Source organism: Lampetra planeri, chromosome 20 (genome assembly GCF_965212315.1).
Source record: "Lampetra planeri chromosome 20, kcLamPlan1.2.h2, whole genome shotgun sequence".
Lineage (NCBI taxonomy): Eukaryota > Metazoa > Chordata > Hyperoartia > Petromyzontiformes > Petromyzontidae > Lampetra > Lampetra planeri.
The window spans coordinates 11361405-11381102 of record NC_136126.1 but is presented as its reverse complement, the minus strand read 5'-3'; the positions used below and the strand labels follow the sequence as shown (position 1 = coordinate 11381102).

The window sequence follows — 19698 nt, the reverse complement described above, 5'->3', positions numbered from 1 at the left end:
CCAATGTTTCTAAAGGTGGAAAGAAAAACCGGAGGACCCGGAGAAAAAAATCTACGGGAGAACATGCAAACTCCAAATATGAACGCGTCAGTATCGGGATTGAACCCACGACTCCTGTATACCAGGTGAGGTAGTTAACATCTGTGCCAAAATTTCATGAAAGAAACCTTAAATTTTTATGAAAGTGTAGTTTTGTTTTACAAAGCCTACATTTATGCCAACACATGTATGGACATTCCTACATTTAAAAAAAAATCGTCACCGTTTATATATTTTTGCTTCTTTTACAACTTATCTTCTAATTGTGCTTTTATAATGTTTGCCACAGCGACTGGGCTCTTCACATTATTAATTAAGTGTCCATTTTCATGCTAGATTGACTTGTTTAACGTGTTATCTGTTGGCACAGATCACCTCAAAGCTATTCATTATATGCCACGGCCATGTGCCGCTGGAGTCGACTTTCCACAGTGATGTAATTAACAACCTGAACGTCGAAATCCTGCATGGGATCCCTTTGCCTGGGCTCTGGTGGCAGCGGGACATTCATCCGGATCCGACGCATAATGTTCTAAAAGAATAACAAACAACGGGTCAAGGGCTGACTCAGCCCAGTATTCCTCCCAGATGGATAAACATTCGTATCATAGTGTGGAAGTCAACAGTAGTCATCATATCATGGGACCTTTTTGTCAGTATCAAAGTATGAATAATAAGAGGTTTTACCCTTTCTGGCAATAAAGGGTAAAACCTGACAATAAAGGATAAAACCTATTCTTATTTTTCATACTTTTTTTACTGGCAAAAAGGTCTCATGATATAGCTACTCACCCCGAGCTATGAATGCTCTCATACGTGCATTTTCTTTGTACTGTCTGCTTTTGGCATTCTCTGGTCTGACACTGGTGAGACGATTCCATAAGGAAGGCTGTCTCTGGTGTAGGCCAATCAGTTTCAAGGACAATGCATATATTATCAGAACAAGTTTGTTTGCATGTTCACCACAAGTACATGTGGTCAATACAGACCTGATGCCTTGTAAAAGGTATCTATTTGGTGTTTGAACATCTTAACAACTGTTTTTTTGCCACAAAGGGTAAAACCCATTCTTATTTTTTATGGTAGTCATCACATGGGGAGACTGGCCTGGCCAAGGAATGTTAAACTTCCAACACTGGCAAGGGACCGTCGATAAAAGATGAATGTACCCAATGCTCACTTGAGCATGGATACAATTTGAATTGAGCACAATTACTCACCACATCCAAATTGTATTTGCTCAGGGCGCTGCTGGTAATTAGGCCACTGAGTCACCTGGCCACCTCTTTTTTTGCCAATGTCAAACAGTTTCAATGTCCAGAATTGCATTGTAATGGACCGATACAAGTCCAGAAGTAAAGTATGTTGTCTCAGAAAACCGACTAATACAGGGTGTTTTAAAATTATGGACCCAATTTCAAAGCAGTATATTTCACGATGGCAACATGTTACAATTACACAAAAAGGTCATCCAGATTAGTCGCTAATGGTGGAACAAAAACACGGTCTTTGACGTATCCCCACAAGAAAAAGTTGCAGGGTGTAATGTCTGGGGATCTTGGGGGCCAAGAGTGTAGCGCCAAGTCTTTGGGTCCCATGCGACCAATCCAACGTTGAGGCAGTGTGTCATTTAGAAAACGTCGGAATCTTCATCAAGTTGTGGAATAAGCCATTTCTGCAGCATTTCGAGATACGCTTACCCCGTAATTGTGTTTCCCTCGAAAAAGAAAGGGCCATAAACCTTTCTTTGAGAAAACAGCACAAAACACGTTCACTTTCGGGGAACTACGCTCATGCTCTACAGTTTCGTGTGAATTCTCTAATCCCCATATGCGCACATCGTGACCGTTAACTTTACCACTTAGATGAAACGTTGCTTCATCACTAAAAATCAAACGCGGTAAGAAGCTGTCGTCCTCCATGTTCTGTAACATCGCATCACTAAATCTACATGCTTTCCTTTGTCACCTGCGCGAAGAGCCTGTACCATTTGCAACTGGTATGGCCTCTTGATTAAACATTGCCTTAACACACGCCAGACAGTCGTATGAGGGATCGCAAGTTTTCGGCTGGCACAACGAGTGGAGTTGCGCGGGCTACGCAGAAAACTCTCTTGAATTCTTCTCACGTTTTCCTCTGAGGTGCGTGGTCGCCCTGTGCTCTTCCCCTTACATAAACAACCTGTTTCCTCAAATTGTCGGTACCAACGACGAATGCTCTTTGATATTGGTGGATCAATGCCAAAACACCGCTGAAACGCACGCTGCACTGCAATTACGGATTCAGGTTTGCTGAACTGCAGAACGTAAAATGCCTTGTGTTGCGGGGTCGCCATCTTGCAAATGATTGAGGCTAGGGGCTGTTTGTGCACTGAAAGAGGCATCTAGCAGTAATCATTTGAAACTCTATGCCCTGTCCTTTCAAGTGGTAAGAGTTTCATTCATGGGCGGTTCATGGTTGCAGAGATATAGCGATTTCAAATCGGGTCCATATTTTATAAACACCCTGTATATTGCAGTGTTGAAACGTAAAACATCCACATATTTGAAATCAACTCGATGGTACATGAGTTTGCTTGCTTTAAAAAATGCTGCTGGATGACAGTCTGGAAGGTTCTGAGATTGATGTCCCAAAATAATTTCATGTGGACAGACACAACAAAGGCATATTTGTTATTATTACCCATAATGCTCCACAGAAAAAAATTACCAGATCTCATCAAATCTCAGCTGAGCCTGGATAGTGCTTGGATGGGTGACATCCATGGCCCAAGGACACTGTACTATACGCTGTGGACAGTAGAGGGCAGTGCATCTTATCCAATCCACAGTGACCAGAGCGGTGAAGTATGATCGAATATGATTCATGGACTTCAACTTGTGGAGAGGCTCTTGGCTAGTGGTGTACTTGACAAAAAACGGCGATGCATCTACAATGTTCCACAATGGTGTGTGGTTTAATTCTTAACTATTGTAATTTATTTGTATTTAACCAGGTAAGGCCCACTGAGAAATGTAGCTCTTTTTCAGAAGAGACCTGGCCACAAATGATAGCTCAACGAAGTGGCTCATCACGTGGAAATGTATCATAGCCGAATACTATAAAACGCATGTTTCTAAATGTGGAGGGGAAAACCGGAGGGCTCGGAGAAAAATCCACGCGACAATGGGGAGAACATGCAAACTACTAATATACAGGCATCAGGGTCAGGATCGAACCCACGACCTCCTGTATACCAGGCGAGGTAGTTAACATCTCACCACCATAGCCCCCTAGTCAGTTCTATACAACACAGCATTTCTTTGTAGCACTACAAAAAAGTCCATTCTGAAGGTGCAGGGCACTTTCCAATAACATTTGGCAACCCAACATTATTAATTTTTTCTTTAACAAATACTGCTGGACTCTAATACAAAAAAGCCCATAAGCTGATGGATTTAAAAATATAATTATGGGTGCTGTCGTATTACTCTACAGGTAGGTGTCTCATGTACCCAATGGCTCCATCTTGGTGTGATCCACAAACTCCACCTCCAAGTCACAGGCGTGTGTCACCACATCTCGTATTTGTATGAATTAGGTATTTTATCCTCAGCCCTTACCTGTATGGATGGGTTGTTGAGGAGCTGCCTGTCTCTTTCATTCATCTGCAAGTCTGAGCACAACAGTCATATTAATTATATATATATTGTAATTTACAATGTGTATAACGTTGTTTATGTGCATCTCAATAGGGTGCTAAGCGACGGGTCCTACCACTGTAAATGATGAGGGAAAGTGCAGGAACATGCACCTGCATATCTTGCTGTGCCTATTATCCCAATCAAACCATCGCAGGCACGGTGATCATCAGAGTTTGCCTCTTGGAGGTCTCATCATTCCATCTGCCATGTGCTGGTGACCGTGATTTAGCCAAGACTGCTCCATCATCGTAGAACGAATGATTTGGCGATGCTACTTTGATAGTGGTGGGCAAGCACAATTAACAATAAACTCAACATCATGGTACCCCATGAATAAATGTTATCAATCGGCTTACCTTCAGGCTAGCATCCCCCCTCCCCCCGATGCCCCCCCCCCCTACCTTGGCTCCCCCCCTCTTACCCAATATAGCCGCGTCTCTCTATTAGCTCGCTTCACTTACTACAGCGACTTTGGCTGTAACGGTTCCACCTGAAGACGGAAGCTTGTGTTGCCTCCGAAACGTCGTGATTTAATTTAGTTGTTTTCATTCATTTTTTTTTTACCTACGTGACTTTACCGAAAAAACCGAAGAGTTTCAACATAATTCGTCCATCACACTGCTTTAAAATTAAACATAAACTAGCCTTTTGCCCATCCAAGGACGGGTGTATTGCAGTAAATCTGAAATTTGCAAGCAAAAAGCAGACCACGACGTGATATTCATTGCATCCATTCGTGTGCAATTTGTAAAGAAAGAACCAAAGAGTAATTCCTGCAGTCACGGAAGCTTCAAATAGAATTGTAATGCTGTGCAATGGTTATTAAGAATAATTTGTGTCTATCATGCATTGAATGCATTGTATGGGCAATATGAATAACCTGCAGTTAAGCATAGCGTGAATAATGTAAAAGAATGTGTATATGTAGTGGTGGTGTTGACGTGCGCCGACTGTGACAGTGATGGATCACGGGGCGGCGCGGGGTGCGGGGTTGGGCACGCGTTGTGGGCGTGGTGTGGACGCGCGCGCCGGGAGTGACAGATGACGGGGCGGCGCGGCGTGGGTGGTGAGGCACGATGAGATGTGGGAAAACAGGATCGTAGCCAGCGCCCAGCGATTGGTCGAATAAGTGGGTGCTCGCAGCGACGTCCGCAGGTGGGGTATAAAGGGGGACGCGCGAGAGCACTCGGGGAGAGTTACCCAGTTGAAGACCCGAAGACGGAGCTGAAGACCTAGTGCCCCGAGACCCCTAGTCCCGCCGTCCTTGTGGGGACCGGGGCCCTGTGTGGCTCGGAGGCGAGGCTGTGGGACCCGGGGTCCGACGCCCCCGTGGGTCGGGCTGGGGACCCACAGTCGAGACGGATACCCCGGGCAGGGAGTGTCCCGAGTAGCTCAGTGGCGTTAGTCGCCGAGTAGCTAAGTGGATGTTGGTCATCCGAGTAGCTCAGTGGCGTTAGTCGCCGAGTAGCTAAGTGGGTGTTTGTCACCCGAGATACTAAGTGGATGTTGGTCATCCGAGTAGCTCAGTGGGCGTTAGTCGCCAAGTAGCTAAGTGGGTGTTTGTCACCCGAGATACTAAGTGGGTGTTTGTCACCCGAGATACTAAGTGGGTGTTTGTCACCCGAGATACAAGGTAGGTGTTAGTCACCTGTGAACGAGTTTGATAAAATAAAGAGTGTGTTACCCGTGAAGTCGTCTCCCGCCGAGTTACTACATTACATATATATGCAGAACTGTGAGCAGTTTACAGGAGATTGTGGGTTCGATCCCAACCCTGACACCTGTATATTTGGAGTTTGCATGTTTTCCCCGTGGTCATGTGGATTTTCTTCAGCACCTCTGGTTTTTCCCTCCACATTTAGAATAAACAGGCATTTCAAGTATTTGGCTGCTATAAATTTCCACATGATAAGCCACTTCGTTGAGCTATCATTTGTGGCCTGGTCACTTCTGAAAAAGAGCTATATACAGTGAGGGAAAAAAGTATTTGATCCCCTGCTGATTTTGTACGTTTGCCCACTGACAAAGAAATGATCAGTCTATAATTTTAATGGTAGGTTTATTTGAACAATTCAGAAAAACGCATGTCAAAAATGTTATAAATTGATTTGCATTTTAATGAGGGAAATAAGTATTTGACCCCTCTGCAAAACATGACTTAGTACTTGGTGGCAAAACCCTTGTTGGCAATCACAGAGGTCAGACATCTCAGGAGGGATTTTGTCCCACTCCTCTTTGCAGATCTTCTCCAAGTCATTAAGGTTTCAAGGCTGACGTTTGGCAACTCGAACCTTCAGCTCCCTCCACAGATTTTCTATGGGATTAAGGTCTGGAGACTGGCTAAGCCACTCCAGGACCTTAATGTGCTTCTTCTTGAGCCACTCCTTTGTTGCCTTGGCTGTGTGTTTTGGGTCATTGTCATGCTGGAATACCCATCCACGACCCATTTTCAATGCCCTGGCTGAGGGAAGGAGGTTCTCACCCAAGATTTGACAGTACATGGCCCCGTCCATCATCCCTTTGATGCGGTGAAGTTGTCCTGTCCCCTTAGCAGAAAAACACCCCCAAAGCATAATGTTTCCACCTCCATGTTTGACGGTGGGGATGGTGTTCTCGGGGTCATAGGCAGCATTCCTCCTCCTCCTCCAAACACGGCGAGTTGAGTTGATGCCAAAGAGCTCCATTTTGGTCTCATCTGACCACAACACTTTCACCCAGTTGTCCTCCGAATCATTCAGATGTTCATTGGCAAACTTCAGACGGGCATGTATATGTGCTTTCTTGAGCAGGGGGACCTTGCGGGCGCCGCAGGATTTCAGTCCTTCACGGTGTAGTGTGTTACCAACTGTTGTCTTGGTGACTATGGTCCCAGCTGCCTTGAGATCATTGACAAGATCCTCCCGTGTAGTTCTGGGCTGATTCCTCACCGTTCTCATGATCATTGCAACTCCACGAGGTGAGATCTTGCATAGAGCCTCAGGCCGAGGGAGATTGACAGTTCTTTTGTGTTTCTTCCATTTGCGATTAATCGCACCAACTGTTGTCACCTTCTCACCAAGCTGCTTGGCGATGGTCTTGTAGCCCATTCCAGCCTTGTGTAGGTCTACAATATTGTCCCTGACATCCTTGGAGAGTTCTTTGGTCTTGGCCATGGTGGAGAGTTTGGAATCTGATTGATTGGTTGCTTCTGTGAACAGGTGTCTTTTATATAGGTAACAAGCTGAGATTAGGATCACTCCCTTTAAGAGTGTGCTTCTAATCTCAGCTTGTTACCTGTATAAAAGACACCTGGGAGCCAGAAATCTTTCTGATTGAGAAAGGGTCAAATACTTATTTCCCTAATTAAAATGCAAATCAATTTATAACATTTTTGACATGCGTTTTTCTGGATTTTGTTGTTGTTATTTTGTCTCTCACTGTTCAAATATAAACCTACCATTACAATTATAGACTGATCATTTTTTTGTCAGTGGGCAAACGTACAAAATCAGCAAGGGATCAAATACTCTTTTCCCTCACTGTAGCTCAGTGGGCCTTTTGCATTCCAAGATATCTGCAAGTTGCAGGGAGGGTGTCTCATTTACATCTGAATATCGGAACGCGCAAGCGGCTCAGCGTTAATTTTATTTAGAGAGGCATAACATGGTTGTTTTTAAATACATTGTACTCACTGCAGAGAACTGTAGATATACGACCGCAACTCTATGACAGCTGACGCCAAACTGTGCCACACGTCCTCCCGCGTGGCCTTGTGGGAGCCTCGGAACCGATAAAGCTATTTTATTAAATCCTTTATATTAAGTTCGCTTGCTTGCTTGCGTGCTTGCGTGCTTGCGTGCTTGCTTGCTTGCTTACGACCGTGAAAATCTTTCGGTCGTTTTTTAACCCACTTCCCGTGATCCAATCGAGCTGACATTTTCCACACAGACTCGTTGTGCGAGACAATTAATGTTCATGAAAAATGTTTTCAAAAATTTGACACTTTTTAGGCAAAAATGTGTTATTTTACATTTATTCAAATACAACTCATTCATGGCTTTGGCTGAACGTCACAGTGTAGGAGCCCAGAGCGTAACCCCTCCACAGGCCGTGGCGGAGTAGCGCAGTTGGTAGCGCCCTCGCTTCCCATGCCAAAGGTCGCGGGATCGATCCCCGCGTCCTCCACAGGCGAATATATTTTTAAATCCTTTATATTAAGTTCACTTGCTTGCTTAGGACCGTGCAAATCTTTCGCTCGTTTTTTAATCCACTTCCCGTGATCCAATCGAGCTGACATTTTCCACACAGACTCTTTGTGTGTGACAATTAATTATCGTGAAATTTTTTTTCCAAAATTTTACACTGTTTAGGGAAAACAAATTAAATATTTAATTACCAATTGCTTAATACTGGCAGACAATCATCTGACCCATAGGTGGCAGCCATCTCAAGCCAGAGGACTAGAAGACTCTAGCCGCCACACATATAAAGGATTTATAGTGAAAAACTTTGTTTTTACGGGTTTACTTGTTTTTACTTCTGGTTTCTCTGTCATGACGTACACATACGTCATCGGAATGGGAAAGGGGTTAATAGGTTAGTTTAATTTTACCACAATGAGTGTGTTTGCCAGCCAGGTGTGCGTCGAGCATGACTCGTGCATTCCTCACCTTCTCTGTCCATGGCCAGGACGATGTACTTGGCCACGCTCTCATACTGCATCTGGAAGCGCAGCATGAGGGCAGCCGCTTTCTCGATGGACACCTTCCCGTGAACTTTCTCACGCAGCCGCCGAATACTCTTCTCCATCTATATGTTCGGAAAACGCCACAGCAGCTCAGGGAAGGTACGGAGATTTCATTGGCGTATGCTATTGCACTGGGCGGCAGGGCAGTGGCAACACGTGTGCCTCGCAGCAACAGGGGGCCTTGGGTTCGATGCCCGACTCGGGTGCCTTTCTGTGTGGAGTTTGCATGTTCACTCCCCCATTCTGCATGGGTTTTCTCTGGGTTTGACAATTTCCTCCCATAGCTCAAAAAATCATGCAATGTAACTGGTATTGGTCAACATTCCAATGCTAAAACATAATCTGCAAATTATTAAATTGGGATTAGGCAAAATAGCAACATCGACCCAACTGCAACAAAGTTAACAATTCTTGAGACTCAGTGGGGCTTTCCTGGGTAAACAAGCACAATAAAAATTATTGAAACTCATTTCTTGGCATTGTTCCTCCATCCTAATGTAGGAGCGTCCTGAAAAAGAGTGTTGAGACTCAGTGAGGCTGTCCTGGCAATAGGATATTGCGACATTGTTATGAAACCAAACAATTTTTTACCAGATAAAGCCCACTGAGCTATTAGCTCTTTTTCAGAAGTGACCTGGTCACAAATGATAGCTCAATGAAATTTATAGCAGCAGCATACTCTTAAATGCATGTTGATTCTAAACATGGCGTGAAAAACCGGAAAAACCAGAGAAAATTCGACGCGACCACGGGGAGAACATGCAAACTCCAAATATCCAGGCGTCAGGGTCAGGATCGACCGACCGACCGACCTCCTGCATACTAGGCAACGGAAAAAAACATCTCACCACCGCAGCACCCTGACTATGAACGTTGAAAAGAGATCTACTCCACACAGAGTGTACATATCTTCAGATGTGTTGCCAACTTGACATTAAGTTAATCAAGGACGAATGCAATGTTTTAAGTTGGTGCTGACATTGTTTATACATATACAGTCGTGTACGTTTTCAAATGTTATGGCACAAGCAAGTGAAGCATTTTTTACTAAAGGATGTATGTATAAAACTTGATTTGAAGCTTTCGTGACTGCAGGAATTACTCTTTGGTTCTTTCGGTAAAGTCACGTAGAAAGAAAATAAATTAAATAATAGAATACGACGTTTTGATTGCAACACAAGCAGCCGTCATCAGGTAAGAATGAATGAGAAAACAAACCTAGTAAACTTAGAATTGTAATGCAATATAACACAGAGAGTCGGCTAACACAACAGTCAACACCCTACCTAGTTGATTACGTTCTTCCAAAGATTGATCAATTTCAGAGAGAGAGACAAAACAGAGACATGGAGACATAGACACACAAGCAGAGAGACACACACACAGAGACACACAGAGAGAGACACACACATAGACACACAGAGAAACAACGCCTCTGTGTCGAGGCCTTAAATAGAGAGAGGGGGGGCAGAGAGAGAGGGGGGAAGACTTTACCGAAAGAACCAGAGTAATTCCTGCAGTCACGAAAGCTTCAAATCTAGTTTGAACTACTTATATGGGGAGTATGTCCACACAACTCACACTTAACTTCTAATTTAGCAATCTTTGGTAGAACGTAATCAACCAGGCTATGCGTTAAATGTGTGTTAACCGACTCTCTGTGTTGCATTGCATTACACTTCCAAATTTTACGAAGTTTATTTTCTCAAACTTCCTATTTCTCTCTATAAATTTTGCCATGCTTGTTTGTTTATCGGTCCATTTTCTCTCCTCCGGCCGCTACGGGGAGGATTTCCACACAACTATGTCATTGACATGTTAATTTCTCTACCCCAACCCCCCCCCTGCAGAGGCATTTTTAGCCAAATCCATTACCGTGTGATTTGTGCTCATCGCACAATGGAAAGTTGCACGATATTTTAACTCTATTACTTCATAAACAACACAAAAAAAGAGTTTTGGATATTTTATATATTAAACAGGATGCAAGCTCATATGCTACTACCGTAGAGCATGCTTATCGGTGGCCCACTTCCCTCCTGTATGCCACAAATGTTTGCTGTACTGTATGTTTCTTACAACAGCACTTATTTATGGTGGCAATCACTGACTTTCTAACGATGCAAAGTTGTCCATTCTCTCCTGCACGCATCTTCAATAAATGACACCACAACCACCTATATACGTATATAGAGGACAAACCTCTGCAATTCATCCCAGGGTTAGGGTTAAAAAAGAACCTAACTTTTGTCAATCCACGAATGGATGAAGGCTTCCTCATGCCATGCTGGTCATTGGGGTAGCTTCATCTTATGTAGAGTTTTCAGGTCCATACGGCGTATAGCCTTTTTAATACGGGCAAATGTTTTTTTGTCTATTTGTTTGTGTTTCTCCCTTGCGACGGGACTTTGTCAGATGAACGTTGAGATGTTTTAGGGGAAAAGGGTGACCAATAAGGTCTGAATTGATCTGTAATAAGGTAGGGCACTGATAAGGGGTTGACAGCTATGCTGCGTTAACTCACTAAAATGACTGTGGCAAGGTGAACCACCTGTGCTCCCGACTGCGCTACCTTTTCGTGTCGAATAGTCTTGGAGAGCAAACCTTTTCATTGAAATACAATTAGATTGTATTTATTCAGAGTCTAATTATACAACTGCATCTCAAGATGCCTGTACAAAAAAATGTGACATGCGCATCGTGTAGCGTTAACTTCTGGGGAAAAAAATATATCGATTCATGCATACACAGTAAAGTAATTATTGTCTATATTCTATGGAAGAGATAAAGTGTAGCCAAGGCAGAAGAGGAGCGACACGTCTTAAGATTAGATTAGAACAGGGGCAGGGAGTTTATGTTCGTCCACAAAGATGAAAGTGGCAAATTTGAAGACCCCAAGAAGGGCCATTGCCCGAAACGTCACCTATTACTACTACGTACATACTGCGTCTCATTTAGGCAGTGCTATTGACGAATGTGTTGGGTTTTATTGGAAGGTGAAAGCTTTTAAGCTGAGCTTTATCGCGACTCGTGCACTCGTCATTCAACCCGACCGAGCTTGTCCGAGAAGTAAACAAAACTAGATTCCCGTTATAGAGAACCCTATCGCTGCATACTACGTGTACGTTATAACCGCAATGTTGAGGGTATTTATAGGATTCTGTGATCAAAACATTTTTTAACGCGGTTCAATGAAGACTTGAGCAAATTATGATGAAAAAAGCGTATCAAGTGCAATGCAGTGCGGTGGATGAACTTGAAACACATTCCGATCTTTAGAAAAATGTGGGTACTGTTGTTTGTTGTTTATGCTTTTGGAGTGTGTCCTGGCTGTGAGGGATTGGGGTGCTTGTGTGTACAGTGTGCCTATGTTATGAACAAGGGAAGGTGAGGAGATCGTGGTAGGAGCCCTTTTTCTGCTCGGGTGTCCCAGGGGCACTATACCTAAATTAAGCCCTGCTCATATTGAAGTGGTTTCCATTTAACATATACAGATGTGCTCATAAATAATGGATGTCGACATTTCATCTTGAAAATCGTGCCACTTCCCCGTCAATTAAGTACAGTACCGTCCACTACTGTATAAAACGTGTATTTCCATAGGTCCCTTTATCAGAGTCTTGCAGAGTATGCCCTCGGTACAGCACAAATCACACTTTACCTTACACAAAAACCACATCCCAAAACCTGTGAAGCGTAAAATCAGAATCAATATTCATACTGGAGGAATCCGATGAGCTATGAAGCTGTTATTCACATGTCCAGTATGCCACTATTCACAATCTGCTGCAGTAGCACAATTAATGTGTAGAATGTTTACGCAGCGATGCAATGTACATACTGTATATGATCGATGTGACTGACAATGGAAGTGGCACAGCAATCTCATGTTACGTGCGACGAACGGTAAAACAAGATTAAGGTGCAGCCCTGTAATTACTTGTCCCTCTCCACACAGGCCAGACGTCTTGGCAGAGGTGGGATTGCCCACTCTACCTCACCACACACTACCAGCCAATCGACTGTTTGTGTAACCCATTTATACTGTTCGGTGGACAGAGAGGAAATTTAGACATTTCCCAATGTTTTAATGGGAGATCGAATTACAATTCCGTATCTAGATTGCATAACGACAAAACATATATTGTGCACATTGTGCAAGAGCGCAGCTGCGTGGTCAACACATCTACGCCTCTGTATAAGGAACGAAACAGGAAGACTTCTCCACAAATCTGGCTGTCGCCTGATGAAGCTAGTTGTAATTACTGGAGAAACGTTGTACTCTCATTGTAAATGTTGTGGCTTGGCTCTCCAACACACCGGTGTGCTGTACTAGTGACGAATTGGCATGTTCTGTTTACGTGACAACCCTTACTAGTTGGATGTGTCGGGTGGTGGCGGGTTTTTACGACACATTAATATATTTACGCGATCTAACCCAAAACCTCTATTATGGACTCTTTAGGTTCACAGGTTCGCCTCGTTCCTCCTGATGCCGTACAGCCCAGCCTAGCTACAACCCTGACCGCGTTACACTGACGGCGTTGACCGAGACAGCCAACAACTATCCGGCCGCGCAATTATCGAGTGAAGGCGGCAGCGACAAAGGCGGCGAAGACGACAGCGACGATGAGACGAGTCTACTCCCAGAACCGGCAGCCCGGAGCTCCCGCTCTCTGCTGCTGATTGCTTGTGTTGCAGTCACACCTGATGATGATTGCTTGTGTTGCAGTAGAAACGTCGAAAGAACCAAGAATATGAATCCCTGCAGTCACGAAAGCTTTAAATCTAAATTTATGTCACTATACTTGTAATACTGCAGTGATAGAAATAAGCATAAACAAAATGAGCAAATGCTTAGGGTCACAAGAAGCTCAAGGGCACCAGATTTTATGGGAACAAGAGGCGTGCACTAAATATCTGCCGAGTACAGTATATCTACATTCATGCTCTCTCACCATCTGCTATGAACAACATATCCAGCTTACATCTCTCTCATCTCACTACACAGCTATACTGTCGTCTCTCCACCCAAACATCAATGTTGCATTTCTCTGCATTTATATATTTTTGACGCGTTTCATCTCTAGCTCTCACTCTCTTGTCAACACACCATCTCCACATCTCTGTTTTCTAGATTGGTTCCGACACCTTCGTATCTCTAGTTGTCTATATTCGTATTGTCATCTCACTCAAGAGTGAGTTTTACTGAAGTCTACTCAGTCATTTGTAAAGAACATTGTATTGTTGGAAAATGGGACAAATTAAAACTCTTCCAGAACAATACTCCAATCAGAAACAGTGGCTTCCCTCATATTGTATGTACTGTACATTAAAGTTCCTCACCTACAAACAAGATACAACGTAATTGTCAAAGAGAAAATGTCAAATAACATACATACTCGAAAATACTGTGAAGGAAACGTATAAAAAATGTTATTCGTATTATCATGCAAATTATTTAATGGTTGAAACACCTGAGTAACCAAAAGGTCACGCTGTTACTGAAGAAAGGCCTCGTTTTCCCTGTCAGCTGATGCATCAGAATTCGCAGGGGAAGAAACACAAATTCCGAGTCCAACTCAACTGGTTCAGAGCACGCCAAACTGGACGAGCATCTGGATGGGGTGAATCAGCGGTTCAGATCGCACGGCTTGGCAGACACAGCACTATCGACACCAGCTCGACTGTGTTTTGTTGTTGCACAGTCAATAACCGGTGGTTAGATTTGACATTGCTGTAATAATCAAGTGTTAAAACGCGTGTCAAGGACACGGTACAACCAGCTGTTGTTGTTTTAATCGCCTCGGAACAACACTTTCATAACAAGGCTTTCCTTCATAAGAGGTTTTTGGGTTAGATCGCGTAAATATATGAATGTGTCGTTAAAACTCACCACCACCCGACACAGACAACTAGTAAGGGTTGTCACGTAAACAGAACGTGCCAATTCGTTACTAGTACAGCACACCGGTGTGTTGGAGAGCCAAGCCACAACATTTACAAACTGAGTATGACGTTTCGCCAGTAATTACAACTAGCGTCATCTGGCGATAGCCAGATTTGTGGAGAAATCCACCTGTTTCGTTCCTTATATAGAGGCGTAGATGTGTTGACCACGCTTCTGCGCTCTTGTACAATGTGGGGGGATTACTGAGGCTACGTACATTATGCATGTGCATTATGCGAGCCCTTTGAACTTGTCCTTTCTCCCCCCAAAAAAACCTCTATTATGGTTGATATTGGTCGCGAAAGCCGACGTTCCTTAACTTCCCACATGTGACGAAATCGGTGCATCCCTGGGTGATTTTGTCTCAAGACAAATGTGTCTACCTTACATGGTACAACATATGAACATCGGGGCAGCATAGGCACATCCACAATTACTCTATAGGCACATCCACAATTACTATATAGCCACATTTTTGACGTTCACGTACCTAACGAATGATTTCCCGACATCACACGACTCAGAGCACGCACACGAATGCCAGCGAGACGTCACACACACACAGCCATCACGTGTAGAGGCGACAGGAGCGCACGGCTGCTCATCGCAATTCACAGAAACTCGTACCATGATCTCTTCGGCTGGAATGTGTTCATGCCGTCTGCGTGGGGCGGCCCTTGCCATCTTCTCTTCGGCTCTGCGGCTAACTTAATTAACGCTTGCCTTGATTGGTCTCGCCAGCGGTTGTTGTTGTTGTGTGAGCTGTTTTTGTTGTTGTTGCTCTGGGTTTTCTCGTCGGAGGAGAGCGCTGCGCGTCTCTGACAGTCGGGGTGGTGGGTTGGAGCGAGTGAGTGAATGGGTGAATGCGGAAGCGAAACTATGGAATACGGGTGTTTAAAAAAAAAAGGCGGCTAAGGAGATCGTAGAGGGCGTGAAGGAGGAAGAACGGCCGAGGGAAAGTGGGGGCTGACGAATGAATGTGGCTCAGGAAACGTGCACCGTGGCGGAGATGAACGCAGTGAAGCTCGGCTGAAGAACGCGGGCGAAGTGACGGTGGTTTCGAGGGCGCTTTCTTTAGCCACTGTGCTTAGACCGGCAATCTAAATAATTAGAGCCATTTGAACAAAAATCGGCTAAAAAAAGATTTCAAGAGCCGCAATGCACGTGAATACGAGTCGCGAAACAGTCTGGCTTAAGACAGATCATGGCGAACTCTTTACTTTCATTGTTCAACTACGAAATTAAATAAACCCTTTGAGACACGGAAAATATCGCCTCTTTTGTAACGAGTTACAGATAGAACAAAATTACTTGATGACTTGTATATGATTCCAAGCCATTTCGAGACTGTTAACGAATGCTTTAGTTGATTTGATTATTACGTTTTGACAATTGTCTCAATGGGTTCCCATCTGATTGACTACCATGGCAGATGTGGAAACAGTACTTAATGTTCTAGTTTATAGTTTAATGAATGAATGGAATATTTAAAACTGTCCGGTGTCGACTGTGGACACCCAGAAGCGATCATTGAACATTTGACGACTCAATACCCGATTCATGAACGCAAATGGAGGCATCATCACGGTGATGCACCACTCCGCTACTCCTGACCAAATAATCTGGCTGAATCGCTTCAACTTAAGTTAAGTTGTCGCTCTACATCAGTGGTTCTTAACCTTGGGTGTGAGATGCCCTTTCTGGGGGTGCCAGACATGGCAGATTTCTTTAGAAGGTAAATCATCGAAACACAAATTAAGCACTGGCACGTAAGTACAACTACTGTGTTTCATCAAACCTATGTGTTTACTAACATACATTTTTTTACAATTCAGAACCAAAGGGGTGGTGCAAGGCTGCAGTAAAGGTTAAGAACCAATGCTCTACATCAACATCAGCCATACGGCGAAATAGAAGGGTACCTAACACATTCCTGGGGAGGGAGCTGGTAGGAACGTTGGGTTGCTCAGTCAATGGCCAGGGTCAACGGCGGCGTGGTGTATTCCGCAAATATGCCCGACTGTGAGGGCGGGCACAAGCCGGCGTGAGTAGGTTAAACGTTGCATTTTCTAAGGGCATCACGGGGTGACCAGCCCCTCCCCACCCTCCCCTTCCCACCCAGCCCCACCCTCCCCACCCAGCCCCTCCCCACCGTCCCCTCCCCACCCAGCCCCTCCCTTCACGACGGACGGACGGACACAATAATCCCCTGTGGGCTGGTGTAACCAGGAGGTTCCTACCAGGAAATTCCCTGTGGGCTGGTGGAACCAGGAGGTTCTTACCAGTAAAAGTCTCTGCTCTCTAGTTATTTGTGCTAACCCTACACGTGTCTACATGGGATACGCAATGCCCTTTGTACCGGCAACGGGCAGACCCACACACAGCTCAATATTTACCGTGTGCTGAACTGAAGGGCTTAACTCGACGGTGCGACACAAATTAGTCGTCTTAGTTCAGGGGTCGGCAACAAAAATAACAAGAGGAGCAATTTTTTTCGAATTCGGTAGAAAAAAAATACCGTAAATAGTTCAAGAGCCACCACAATGCTTGTGAATCAAGTCACCAAGCAGTCCTTAAAGAGTCGCGTGCGGCTCCAGAACCGCAGGTCCACCCACCCCTGTGTTAGTGGCTGAACGAGTCTTAATTTTTACCATATTTGAACCCTAGTTTAAATCCATAATTTTGCAAGGAAGAGCCATCATAATTCATTGTAGTATCACAACAATGATCAAAGAGCACACAATAATTGTTTCAACTTCCTGGCATTAGTCGGTGATACTGCTGCATTGGCAGTGGTGCAGAAGCATATGCTCTTGCCAAAAACTTCAGTTGATCCAGCAGCATTTGTTTAACAAGTCTAACTCTGCTGATGAGACCCAGAAGGTTGAAACAGGTCCAGTGTGTGGACTGGACGAGTGACTGAGTCGGCGTGGCTTTGTAAAAGTGGGCCGCTGCGTCTCCCAGAAATGTGGTAACAATATCAACAAATCGGCAATAGGCCTAATTCACGTAGCTATCTCTCCATGTGTATGTACAAATATTACAGTATTTACACCATTAATTATCAACCACGTGGCCTTCTGTGAGTGCATACATTGACCCGCAATGTCTGCTCTGCCCTCTGTTGGTGTGGGGGGGGGGAGTTTTTTTGTTTGAACGCCGCGGGTTTTGCAGTTGCCAGCATTGGCCGTGATGAGGGCAGCACCACTCGGCGGCTTCTTCCCAACTCTGCTGTTTCTGCTGCTGCTGTGCGTGCAGGAGCTCACGCGCACCCAGTGAGTCCAGAACGAGCTCCCAAAACCACTTCCGTGCCCTGGCACAGTGTCTCTTCATCCCTTCCCGTATCCCTCGCCCAGACAAGTTCGTGTCATGGTATATGCCCCGGATTTGAGCTGACGGCATGCTTTAACAATGACCGCTTTTGCTGGAGCAAGCGAGCTTGGAATTCCGAATCGGTTGAATTGTCGTCAGCTTTAGGTGTTGCGAACGGGGCTGTTTGGTGGCGCCGCCGTCTTCCGATCGCTTTGCAAGCGCACGACGCTGGGGGGAGGCGGGGTTGAGCTGTACGCGAGAGTCGTGGTCACGGCGTTTCCCGATCCGGGTCGAGTGGCCGACCCCGGCAGCTGCAAACGACGCCAGTGGCGGAATTTGAGACACCGACACTGCTGCCCGCTCTGTCTTTAAAGCAAAATTCACGGCCAACACCAGTGACGTACCTCCGATTAGCACGGTTGGCTACGTACGGTGCGAAAGAAGTTCAGCGCATACAATTGTTGATGCTGCTGCGTTGGTGGATAAATTATTTATTTTTTAAATACCACCAGACATTCATCATCACACGTTTACATACCTGTCAACCTATACGTTTTAGCCGTATTCTTGTGTGGGGAAATGTTGTTTTCAGGTCCATACGGTGTACAGCCATCTTATTCGGGCAAACATTTATTTGTCTATTTGTGTTTGTCTCTTGTGATGGGACTGTAGGATGAACGTTGAGATGTATAAGGGCACGGGGTGACCAATTAGCTCTGACTTGGTCTGTAATAAGATAGGCACTAAGGGGTTGACAGCTATGCGTTTGTCTTAAAAGGAGAAGTATATATAATAGGCGACGTTTCGGACAAGGGCCCTTATAGTTTGATGTGCGATGGAGAAGGGTCACTACCAGTACTCGTGACATTAGCGAACACAGTACAGCCCGTGTAGAGTGCGAAGTGGGAGTTGATAGGATTGATTGTAATTCACCACGCGCGCCTGTTGTTTTAAGAGCTCGTATCTTTGAAAGTGATGTTGAAAGCCCACCAACTTCGGAGGTTGCATCTATACATGTCGAGTATTTTAAAGGTTGACTTTTGCTTTATTTATTAATTTTAAAAACACTTAACGCGACGAATAAAGACGACGTGGAAGACTGAGTGCACGTGCACAAATAGTGATTCCAGCATTGTATTTTAACGCAGACATATTTACAACATTACAGTATTCAATTGTGAAATATATACAGTACAGTACTCTGTTAATGTACATTGCACGTATGGGTGGAGCGGTGGCGAAGTGGTTAGCACGCTGAAGTTTGAACCCGGAGACCTCAGCTCGATTCCCGGCCACGGCTGACATCAGTGGCGAGTGATATCAGAACCGGTGTTCGGCACCTCTCCATTTACCAACTCGCATTGACCAGCGTGGTGAAGTATGCCCACACAACTCAATGAGCTATATGGTGTTTTGGGAGGGCTTCATCCAACAGTGGATTGACAAAAGGAATGTCAATTATCGATGATACATCTCGATATAAAATTACGTGCGGTAGAAATTCAAACGTGGATGTTGAAATCGCACCCACAGCGTTACCGGTATCATGTATCTGTGTCGTGTCCATAATCAAATGGGTGTCCGTGCAGTGGCCAGTGGTGCAGGCGAGGGTGGCGTGGTGGTCGCCAGGAGGGTCACAGGGGGGTCACTGGGACAAGCGAGGGCTCTGCAGTACCCCCTCGCCACCCCGATGATAACGAACACATTATAAGTTCGCACTCATCACACACAAAGTGCGTGCCACTAATGAACCACACTACCTTGCTGATCTCGTGAAGGAGCATGAACCCCGATCATGCAAACTCCGATCATTCTCGCAGCGGCGGCTTTTGGCGAACATTCGAATAAAAAGACAGCGGTGACCGAATCGCGCGCTTTCAGATGTGCTTCGTCCCGGGACGCTCTCCCTTCCGATAGCCCGTCACAGACTGTGGGGGCAAGTGCTGTTTTTTTACCCTTTTATCTGGCAACAAAACTGACACCTTTTT

The 19698-nt window shown here is 44.9% G+C and overlaps 1 protein-coding gene across 3 annotated transcripts in view; it reads right to left on the bottom strand.

The window, feature by feature from the left end:
• SHFL (shiftless antiviral inhibitor of ribosomal frameshifting) overlaps positions 1 to 15284 on the bottom strand; it is a 30032-nt gene extending 14748 nt beyond the window's left edge. For 2 of the 3 annotated variants that reach the window (XM_078603569.1, XM_078603572.1), the window contains exons 1-4: positions 15026 to 15284; positions 8372 to 8510; positions 3642 to 3694; positions 488 to 571 (exon numbers count right to left, since the gene is read on the bottom strand). In XM_078603569.1, the coding sequence (XP_078459695.1) occupies positions 488 to 571; positions 3642 to 3694; positions 8372 to 8510; positions 15026 to 15082 (333 nt within the window). In that variant the 5' untranslated portion in view covers positions 15083 to 15284. The remainder of the gene's footprint in view (positions 1 to 487; positions 572 to 3641; positions 3695 to 8371; positions 8511 to 15025) is intronic. The other variant, XM_078603571.1, reaches the window with a different exon arrangement.
• Between the last annotated feature and the right edge of the window lie 4414 nt (positions 15285 to 19698).